Source organism: Perkinsus marinus (genome assembly GCF_000006405.1).
Source record: "Perkinsus marinus ATCC 50983 genomic scaffold scf_1104296935984, whole genome shotgun sequence".
NCBI lineage: Eukaryota > Perkinsozoa > Perkinsida > Perkinsidae > Perkinsus > Perkinsus marinus.
In genome coordinates, this window is record NW_003214267.1 from 20,698 (window position 1) to 32,209 (window position 11,512).

Sequence of the window (11,512 nt, forward strand, 5' to 3'; positions counted from 1 at the left end):
CGCTAGGGTTGAACTATAGAGCGAAATATCCGATATCATTTCGGGCCGCCTCGCTGCAAGGCCTATGGGCGTGGACCTTCCAAAAGCCCGCTTATACAGTGTTGGAGGAATATATGTTTGCTGTCTTCAGCTAGTAGGTTCAGCTCGTGGAGTTTATATACGAAATCGGGTAGAAAGTGAAAATTTCCATATATTGTTGCCGACATATGTAGTTGATGAAGTGCATATTTCCCGTCACACTGGTTGTGTATCAGATTGCAGCCACTTTGTGGGCGTGGTTGCTGAAGTCTAACAAACAGTTCAAGAAAGTTCACTTTGGTATTTTAGCTCATACTCTGGCGAGCGTCGCGAAGATTCATCGTCAAGTTGGTGAGTCCGTCCGTGAGAAATCGGCCGCTTGCAGTTTTTTTGAATAAAAAACAAAATGATAATTTAATAAAAAATTTTGATCTTAATATTCCGAAGCTCGGGAATTTTTCGGGTTTTAATCATAGAAATTTAGGAAAAATATAGGGAAAAAAATTTCTAATTTGTATGATTATAATCATTAGAGTTGAGAACACAGTGTAGAGTGGCTTGAGCTCAGAGGAAGGGGTATCGATCGATATATGGGCTCACGTTGCTGCCTTGCTTAACGTGGAAGTGGCTAATGGAGCGTTGGAGGAAGTTGATAACTACACTCAATTGTAAGGGGATGGTTTGTTCATAGAGAGGCTTCATGAGTTTCGGAGGCAATTCACTGTGTTGTGGTATGGTCAGGAAATTACTGGTTTATGAGTTTATTCGTATTTGATTTGTTGATGATTTCACGTATGTGCTAGCCTAGCTTAGCTGAGGCGGATTGTCGGCAGTGATCTCGCACACTTTCTGTGCGACCTTGAAAAAAGTTTGAAAATTCTTTAGAGTTTCACCACCCTAGTGATATGAAGAACATCAGTGAAAAACATATTCCACGACTACTGTATATCATCGCGAATATCGCATTCTACACCGAGTTTTACGCCACTTCGCGTAAAACGGGTTGTGAAACTTCTTTGTATTCAGATATCGTGTGAAGGAATGGTGGGAATGTGTGAACAACGATATTGCTGAAACCGGGAAGATCCTCATTCGAGTTGCCCACCCAGAGATGACACTGTTACTTGACGATCTCGTAAACAGATGAACTCATGAGATTTCTCATTGTTTGCATCATCTTTCAGGTGACGAAAGATTTTCCTAGGTCATGATGTTTTTATCATTATGTGTAGATGTGTTTCTGATCTCACTTGGATTTGTGTACGCGAGTTTTAGTGTGGCGTGCCTTCGTTTATTGGGATTCCTGTAATTGGCATTGTCAAGTGCAGTGTTGGAGGAATATATGTTCGCTTTCGTGGCTGAGCTCGGAAGGGTCCTTGTTCATTATAGGTTTTATGTGAAGTGGCGTAATACTCTGTGGAGGACGCGATATTGGCGCTATGCAGTAGTCGTGAAATCCATTTTTCACTAGTGTTTTTTTCATATCACTAGGGTGAAACTCCATTGTATATGGGCTGTTGACAATAGATATATAAATTAGTGATTTATATAATGAAGTTTAATCCGTTTTACGTGAAGTGGCGTAAAACTTGGTGAAAAGCGCGATATTCGCGGTGATATGCTGTGGTCGTGAAATATGGTTTTTACTAGTGTTTTTCATATCACTAGGGTAAAATTCCAATATATGTCGTAGATATATTACACATTATTCTTTTATTGGAGTTTCACCAGTGAAATGAAAAACGCTAGTAAAAACACATCTCACATTTCACTCCGCGTAAAACGGGTGAAACTTCATTATTAGTAAACTATGTTAAATACCTAACACCGTTTCTGCGTAGTTTCGTGAAGAATCGTTACCGAATTTTTCATCGCAAATTTCTCACACTCGGAAATATTTCACAAGTCTTTTTCTTTTTTTGCCTTTCCTAAATATGAGTTGGCTCAGCAACTTACTGCAGTGGTGCTGCGGACCTGATGACGAGTCGAAAGAAAAAGCTTTGGAGTTTGAAATCGATCGAGACGAGGCGGATGCTGTTGTGGCAGATGAGGTCATTGACGTCTTGAATAGTGTAGATGCAACTTTTCCCAAATTTTTTTTGCGGAAATTTTGTAAAAATTTTATCGAATTGATTGTATTTTTACGAAAATATTTTCCTCAGGAAAATCTGAGAAGAGAAAAATAACAATAAAATTATTAGTTTTGGGAAATTGGCTTTTTCTCGAATCTGAATATCTGTCGTGAAAGTAGACGTCTGCGAGTTCCGTAGTGAAATTTGCGACATGCAATTTGGAAGGCTACGAGTTGATGGAAAAATGGGAAAAATTCGCCCAAAATTTACCGAATTTTCTTGTAAAAAAATTACGGAATAACGCTGTATAACGTGTTAATATCGTATTTTGATCGATGTGTTTAATTCTGAGGAAAAATTCTCAAATTTTTTGTCCTCAGTTTTCCCCCTACTCCATGCAGAGTTCAAGTGAAATTCTCGAACAAGATTTGGAGAGCAATGACCGCGCGCCACGAAATTCCCTCGAGCATCAACTACATAGCCCCTCAACTGCCGCCTCAACTGCACAGCAAAAAAAGCAGCGCCTTGCTGGCAACGATTACACACTTACGAGAAGGTAAGCTAGGGCCACTTGCAATCTTGCATTTCCTCAACGCCTGGGTGGAGGCGGCAACAGTAGGAAAATATGCACATGGTCAACTACACGTGTTTTGATAAAAATGAGGAAATTCTTGCTGTTTTGCAAACATTTCTACCCGTTCGTGGACTGCTATAATATAGTTTTGGAAACTCCTCAGCTGAGGAAAGTAACATATATATATATAATTGACATCTGAGAATGAGACGAAATTCCTCAGGGTTTTCCATCCTGCTAAGTTATGTTTAATATCGGTCATCATTCAGGTTTGCATTAAAACTGTTAACTTTCTGGGCTGCGTTTTTTATAGGTCCTCGAGATTCGCAATTTCCGAAACGGGTTTACGGAAAAGGTCCGAGCCGGCGACGTACGTGCACGCAATTGAGAGTTCGTATAGTTAAAGTGAATTATATTAAAGATATCTTTGGGTTGCTCACGCAAGATACAAAATAGGCTAAGATTTGTACTGGTGTCGGTTGGCGAGGTCCCTGGCACTAATCCCACAACTGTTGTTTATTCTAGATGTTACTGTGTCCATAAAATTCTCTATAAATCGCTCTGTGGGTTTGAGTTGTTATCAGTCACTCAGGACTCTGCTTTTTTGCCGTGCAGTTGAGACGGAAATATTTAGCTGATGCTTGGGGGAATTTCGTGGCGCGCGGTCATTGTTCTTCGAGATTTGTTCAGTTCTGATGGTACTGAGTTCATAGAAATCTTCATCGTTATTTTATGGGTTCTGGAAAATGTTGAAATCTTCGCTGTGCGTGAAGAGGCGTATCCAAATTGGAATTTATCATGAGGGAAGTTACCTATTTGTTAGAGCACATAAGTGGCACCTGTTCATGAAAAGGGCGGAAAAATTGTTGGAAAAATACATTGGAGTTTCACCCGTGATGTGAAAAACACTAGTGAAAAACACATTTCACTTCGCGTAAAACGGGTGGAACTCCATTAAATGCTGGCAAGTGTTGATGATATCAGTAAACTAGGCGAAGAAGGTTATGAATCGATTCTTTTTCGTGCTGAGATGAGCCAGAAAAATGCATTTTTTCCCTCTGATTGTTACGGCTCGGACGACAATATTTTTACGATGTAACAGTCATGAACAAGAGCCGGTAGGGTTATGAGATGTAATTAACAAATTATGCCGTTGACATGATATCCACTCTCTAGGTTGCGCGTACTGTGTGAGGTTGAGAATCATCGTTAGGTGTAATATGGTTGCCACTCTTGCTACCTTTAAGATTGTAGTACAGATGGGTAGCGTGACTCGCTTTACGGCATGCGTAACGTAAGCAGTTTACGGTTACGGGAAGGCCTTACGACTTTACGGTTGGTGCTGATTCAGCACTGCTGAACTGCTTTTCTAGAACTGTGGCAGAAACATTCGCTGTAATTCACTCCACCATAGCTCAAACAGTTGTTAAACTCATTCTTCGTGGCTCGGATCCAACCGAACCGCTGAGAGAGTAACATTAGGTTTCGCATTTACCACTCGTCTCTTTTGCAAATTCCGTCCGTCTTACTCCCAGGCTAGCCCGGAACTGCCAAGCCGGCTTCGTCTACCGATGGGCATTCACATGAAATAGATTTAGGCGACTCGAATTATCAATCCTGGTTTTGTCCTCTGCATCTCCATAAGACCCGACGGGCCTGGCCCGTTACGGCGCCGTAATGTTACGGTACGGGATTTGAATCGTTACGTAAAAGCGAGCAACGTAATTCTGCCAATCTGTAGACTGTACTACCTAGCTCACCATCACTATAGGGCTGTATATGTGTTATGATAGCGCTGCTATCATAACAACATTTTGAAGCTATGGCATTATGAAGCTTCTGTAGCCTCTATAAGGGAAACACACCCCACATCGCAGTTCTCACTCGGCGAAAGTGGGCCAAAAGTTGGGCGAAAAATTAATGAGTTTATGCGAAACTACGAGGAGAAGTGGGCTAAAAGTTGATGTAGAATTCAGTAGAAGTACTGGGCGGCGATGCTGGGAGTGCTCACATCGTCACGAGCGAGTTCAGTCGCTTTTCTTGAGCACTGTCGCCACTTTAGTTCAGGTGAAGCCCCTCGGAAATTCCGATTCGGAAGCATTAGCAACTTGGAAATATTTGTAGCTGCATTAATCAACATCTTTCGTGACGGCTATGCGCACTATCACCAAACGCAGTGTTTGGGTTTATCGCTCTATCACATCGAAACCCAAACCCCAACATCATGATTCACCCGAACTTCACAGTGACTGTAAAGTGTAGAGTTCCCGTTGGGTGGCCTATCCGCTAGCGCTGGACGCGTATACAGAACGTATGAGAGTGTTGTAAATCATGCATGACCAACGGTCGACGGTCAACTCTTCAGATGCTCCGAATTCGCCATCGTAAGGAAAGCTCAGCAAAGTCCAATCTTGAGGATAAACACTCGCATGTGCTGCTTGTATCAGATCGAACAGCGAGCAAGGGGCCATAGAAATACCGTCATCGACTTTCGGAGAGCTGCTTTCTAAGTTCCGATCGTTAGATCAAGACTCACAGGCTAAAGTGAGTCTATAAGAATCCGCCATGAGTACCCTAGGTCGGGGAAGAAGTTTGCAGAAACTTTCTGTGAAAGTTTCAGCAATCTACAGAATTGAATGCTCGCCATCAACTGTTGGTGATGAGCATTCAATTCTGTAGAATACTTTCAGAGATACCATCGCAGAAATGACGAGTTACACGTCGGTCGAAAATTGAGTTTGTACACTCGTGCGTTGTGAGATGATACATTTTCATTCAAAATGTATCAACCGTTCGAACTTTAGTTACAGCAAATGAGAGAGGCTATGAATAGCAGACGGAAAAACGCATCTCGAGAAGTGAGCAAGACTCTCCCAATGGGCATTGCCGAATGATGTTTGCTACTTCAGGTAGCAGCATTAGTGGCCTCAATGGTGCCATACGGCGATAACGCCTCCCAATTACGGTGAGATTAATCAACTTCAGCGATACGTTCGCCAGAATAAATTCATTCAAGTTGCTTCGTAGAGCTTAAATTCCATCTCACTGGTGCAAGCGTCTAGGTTAGAACCTCAGCCGCTGAAGAACCTCAGTAGATTCTTACGCTGTGTAAGAATATTCTAGGTCAGTAAAATTGACGTGTATTCCTCGTACGATTAACGAAATTTACTCGTAGATCGAACAACTGAGTTGACATATAAAACTTGACGATACAAAAGACAGTCCTTTGAGAACTTGGCTTACTGACTCAGTGATACTGAGCTGTAGTGCCCCTATTTGATATTCAGTTGCTGCTAGTCCAACTGTTCGACTCCAGCATTGCTAGGTTCACTTATGGACTGGAGACTATAGTGGAAGAGCACCGAAAGAAAATAGAAGACGTTGAACGAAGAGTGAGTTGATCTTTGAATTCGATTCCTGTCGTTATTCACTTCGATGTGGAATCTCCGCTGGTACAAAAGCTGCTGGTCAATTCCTCCTCTTACCAGTTGAACCTCCGAGCTCCAATCTCGCAAAAAAAACTCTATATCTTCTATCCCCAATTCCAGTGGATTCCGAGTGAATTCACAGAGGATTGTGTTGATCTCAAAGCAATTCCTAAAATCGAAGCCGATAATCGGCTTCGATTTTAGGGATTGTCGAGAATAATTCTCGGATTCATTTCCCTCTACGAGCTCAGAACTGATTCCTAATCTCGGGATTAGCTAGATCTTTCTAATCTCGAGATCGGTTCGTCGAACAACTCGAAGAAGATTCATCCGTACGGGGTATGTCATACCCGGTATGACTACTGTGGGGATGTTCATCGAGAATTCTGTTCAGCTGGAAGATGAAAGACTGCATCGACGTGCTCGAGAAGAGGAGCTCGAAACATTAAGAGCTACAGTGACCGCTATAGAGACAGAAAACGCCCAGCTCAAATGTCGACTTGCTAAACGGGTATGCTCTCCCCTGGTTTGGGACCTTCAGCTCGGGTGAAAACGGCCGTAGTCTCATTAGGATTCGTACGGACCCATATACACTACCCCAGTAGTGGCAACGATCGAGGCGATGAAGAGGGATCGACTCGTCATGGACACGCAAATAATGAAGATCGTTGAGCGAGCTCGTGCTCTGGAGCGCGAGAAAGAGGAGTGGTTGGTTGAGAAAGAGCAACTCGAAAAGCATTTGAAAGAACTCGTTGGAAGATGTGAACGAATGGCGGAAAAGCTGGGCGCGAAGGAAATTTTGCGGCTGAAAGTCGCTCATGCTGACGAGACTGTTGCGGACTACAAAATCCGGCTTATGGAAATCGAAGAGGAGAGAAAGGCACTGTGCGAGGAGAACGAGAGCCTTCGACAGGAACTGGTCCGACTCATGTCGAACTTTGCAATTTATTCAGCGCTAAAGGAAGACGTACGTTGTACGCACTGCGAAGAATCCATGATGCAATTCGAAGATTTGCTGGCCCTATTCTATCGACGAGAGCGTGATTTGTTGATGAGGCTTGCATCGCCAGCTCATAGCTTGGGTGTGAGGGAAAGGATTCACGATGAGCACCGGGGCCTTCAGCAAGGCAGCACCACTGTTGCAAGCAGTTCAGACAAGAACGCTATGTGCGATCAGTCTGTGCAGCACCAGTCGAGTTTTGCTTGGCAAAAGCCCGCAAACGATCAGGTGTCGGGGCTGAATGAACGGGTATCAATGCTCGAAGCGGAGAATGAGGAGCTCAAGGCTGGTCGTCGATCATCAGAGAGCATAGTTGAACGACTAAAACTCGATCTAGTAGGCGCCCGAGATCTTAGCGCTGACTTGAACAACCAATTACTTGATTTTGCGCGGCCATCATCCATCATCGAAAGCGAAAGCCCACTATCACAGGTGAGCCCTTCAGACATGTACTCGTAGTAATGCGATATCTAGACGGCGTCTTCACCGTGCGTGAGAGAGTACGGTCGTTCGCCGACCGAGAGTGATATACATAGTGGATTCACTCCCCTTACGCCGAGACGTTCGCGGAGACGACGGAGTAGTTGATTCGTGGAAATGTGCCTTTCGCGGCTAATTTCGTTGAAGGTTCTTCCAGCGGCATTTACGGTTTCTTGGCGAGAGCTACAGGGCACACCCCTGATCGCGACTCCGCGACTAAGAAGATCCATGAGCTTCAGCGGATTGCACAAGAACTCACTATGCACGTGAGTGCATCAGCACTTCGAAGTGGAATTCACTTTCACTCTCACAGGTCGAAGAAAAAGAAGAGACAATTTTCCATTTGCGGAGATTGTTGTCCGAGCATAAAGACTTTCTGGTGTCCGAGACTTCCCCTACTTCGGCTATGCCCCCCAGTGAATGTTCTGATACTATATAGTATCTATCACGACTCATTCGATAGGTTTGAGTTTGTCAACTTAAGTCCGCTGATAGCGCTAACCGAACTACGAGTGTGATGCACTACAACACTCTTTTCCGGATTACTGGTATGGTTGAACGAAATAATCGTTGGCGGACTTTTGGTACGACGCACTACAATAAATCTCTTGGGGTTGGAATGTAGAATTAACTAATAGTACATGATGATTGTTTCAAACAACCATCATCGGCCATCCATCGACAATCATCGTTTCATTACAAACAATTTGTTTGTAATGGGAGACGACTAAGAACGGGCTCCGTGAGCACCATTCTCTCAGTGGAGGGAGACTCGGGATACGCAGAGACGCTCTCGAAAAGCGACCTGTTCTAGCGCGATAATGCTACAAAAAGATCGCCGGCAAGAATATCTTCCGTACATTTTCCAACTGCAATACCAAAGATGACCTTTCAAAAATGACCTTTGAAAGGTGACCTGCCAGAGATAATGATGGTGATTGTGACTTTCCTCACGACCAGTAAATTGATAAACCCAGTATTAGAGACCTGAACGACATAACTCTCTCGACCGTTTATGCTTTATGTAGTAGTTCACTTCAAGCATTGGAATTGCTGGGATGTTGTCAGTGTTCGCTGGCAAAAACCAGATCTTAGTTCTCACGATGGGATGGTGAGTGTTCACCAAGTACAGATCGTCGAATACGGGCACCACCACTGTGGTGGCACCACTATGATACCCTGGCCCAGAGAAATTTGCGAGTTCAGCTCCAGTGCGAGTCCTGTATATCGCGCGCTGAGTATCATAACGGAACATCATGAGATGCCTGGCTCGCTGGAAAGACATAGCATGAGATAAATAAGAGCAACATGGAACTTGCGCGACCTTTGACTCGAACTTTCGTATTTGCGTATACTACACGGATTGAGAAACAACAAATGATACCTCCTGCTTTATACGAATCTTCCCTACACCGTGCGCACGCCTAGCAGCATGCAACGTTCTGTGCCGTCGATAATCTTCGAGGCGGGCCCGTCCATTCTTTTTCAAGTAAGTTATGCAACGTCACTCTTTCGAACTCTCCCACACCGTGTGGGCCACACGGTTATGTCGTCGCGACAGTGCCGTGGGACCCATGCCCATGGAAATGTTGAGCACATTCACTGCTGCTACTCGAGGTGACCGAGGCAGACGTCGAAACTTCGTTCGCGCACCAATTTATGCCCGCAGCTTAAAACCATTTTTGTTCGAATTTCGTCTTCGCCTAGTAGTAGCGTCTATGACTATAAAATTTGCAAATATACCCTCCATTGCATATACCTGGATTAAGCTATACAACCTGAATAGACCTCGCTACGTGCTTTGTCTCCAGAAATGAAGTTATAGCTTATCCAGGTCACGGTTTCTGTTGATGTTATGTATCCTCATCATAACTCAGCTCACCAACTGATTGTTCATATACCACTTACTTCAACATTCACTCCTTATTCGCAATTCTGTCTCCAATATACGCTTGGTTAGTTCAACACGTCTTGTATTACATTACTTTTCACAGGAAGTGACCTCATATTTATTATACTACAACACAGCGCCTTCTATCATTATATGACTACTAACATTCAACGGTCAAAATGATAACTTAGAGATGACACAATGGTCATCTCGAGATCAAAGGTGTTTCAACTACGAATAATTCAATATCGATACTAACAGACAAGGCCATGAAGACCCGTCTGTGCACAGAACGTGAAGATGAGAGACGATGTTTGTCCTCCGTAAACTTCACATGAATAGAAAATCGACCAGGAATGAAAAGTAGCTGCATCTTTTTATTGCAGTAAAATGCTAAATGATGAAACTACTTCGAGTAGCTGCATCATTTAATAATCATAACCGGCTGCCATCGAGATTAGTCGTCGCAAGCAATGTCACTTGCGAAAGAGCCAAACTGCGACTCACTTGGCTGAAAAAATCACCAAAATCACATCTATCAACGGAAGCTCGAATCTCTCTTACCGCCGTGTCGACACTTTCGATGTGCCTCGAACGTTTTCCTGTATATAGATTTATCGAAACTGAGATAATCTCGTCATCCGAGGAGACGTCCGATTTCTCAGCAGCAGAATTGAAACATTCGGGAATAACGGTGGGGAGGAGTGTGATATTGTCGATGATGAAATCCACTCCTGGAAACGGACCTAGGATGAGCGTCACCACGACGACAAGGAAAGAATTTTGTTCCACGACTTACCTTGCAACGTGCCATTTGGATTGACCAGAACTGTGCACCATCCAACCTGCTTGGCCGCCTCCAAATTTGCAGGGGAGTCGTCCACCAAAATGCAAGTCGATGGGTCAGTAACGTCAGCGATCTCCATAGCAATGCCTGAGAAAAACAGCAGTGTCAACTTCATCAGCTTTTCGGTAGTGTCCCCTATTGTTTAATTCGATATCAATAGAAACACTTCAGCATGCACAATTCTATTCAAGCCTACTACTATCAAGCCTATGTCTAAAGTTCAGTGCCTGGTGCACTCATATCACCTCTCCGGATCTCTCACTCTCTTCCCAAGGTTCACGAGATCCGAGCGTTTGGTAGATGTGCATATTAATAAGAATATCACTTCTAGTGCATCTGCTTGAGACCGTCCAGCCAATTGGCGAAGGAAGTCAGCATACTACGTGAAGCCGCACTGATACTCTCTTCACTACTATTATCATCACAGGAATACGAGCGAGGATGCTCAAACATCGAGTCGGTATTATCGACTTGCGATTATCTCTCAAGACTTCTGTTCCCTATCGAAAGGCTTACGATAACAAGTGGCATTCCTTTTCGTCTCGAAGTTGCACATTGCAGTATCAATAACATTCGGGAGGAGATCATCGATGCCCAGATATTCGAGACATCGTGAACAGTGTTGCATTGGCCCGACTGTGAGAACCCATGTGGAGACATCTGAACAACGCGCTAGTGTGAGTACCGAAGCTAGTCACGTTAGAAAAGTAATATAAATTCTATAGTATTCGAGAGGCATAACTAAATCAGTGAAAAGTGAATACAAATTATTTCATACGGGGAACTCTATCGCCACGCGATTTCTGCAGGAAACTTTCGATTTGCTGGTAGTACTATGAATGTACATATTTTCCAACTGAATATACATAATAACCAAGTGTTACAGGATTTACTATAATGATGCTACGAGATAGTGTAATCTGTATTGTGCATCCACACACAACACTAGCAATGTTATCTTCACACTTGCACGCATACACAACCTCTCTTCTCTACTTTTCGTTGCCCTTTTTTACATTGGAATTTTTAACAGATATAGGACAGCCTCAAAAGCTATGAAATAAAATTAAGCTATTTAGCAGTGTTTCCCAAGGTCTCGGGTGAATATCAATCCTACGCCTATCAATGGGAGGCTACGAAAGAGTAGATTGGAGAGTTCACGCAGAGTAGGAGCTGATTATACTACACTCACTAATATACTA

General features: G+C 43.5%; 2 protein-coding genes across 2 annotated transcripts in view; one reads left to right on the forward strand and one right to left on the reverse strand.

The window, feature by feature from the left end:
- Pmar_PMAR025646 (hypothetical protein) overlaps window positions 1-3,052 on the forward strand; it is a gene marked incomplete at both ends in the record, with an annotated part of 3,941 nt that extends 889 nt beyond the window's left edge. The window contains 5 exons of the mRNA XM_002783791.1: window positions 255-369; window positions 587-686; window positions 1,045-1,153; window positions 2,572-2,646; window positions 2,978-3,052. Coding sequence (XP_002783837.1) covers window positions 255-369; window positions 587-686; window positions 1,045-1,153; window positions 2,572-2,646; window positions 2,978-3,052 — 474 coding nt within the window. The remainder of the gene's footprint in view (window positions 1-254; window positions 370-586; window positions 687-1,044; window positions 1,154-2,571; window positions 2,647-2,977) is intronic.
- A 6,914-nt stretch (window positions 3,053-9,966) lies between these two features.
- Pmar_PMAR025647 (hypothetical protein) lies at window positions 9,967-10,618 on the reverse strand (the record flags this gene model as incomplete). Its single annotated transcript, XM_002783792.1, has 3 exons — window positions 9,967-9,974; window positions 10,263-10,397; window positions 10,573-10,618. The coding sequence occupies 3 exons, from the start codon at window positions 10,616-10,618 to the stop codon at window positions 9,967-9,969; spliced, it is 189 nt and encodes a 62-aa protein (XP_002783838.1).
- Between the last annotated feature and the right edge of the window lie 894 nt (window positions 10,619-11,512).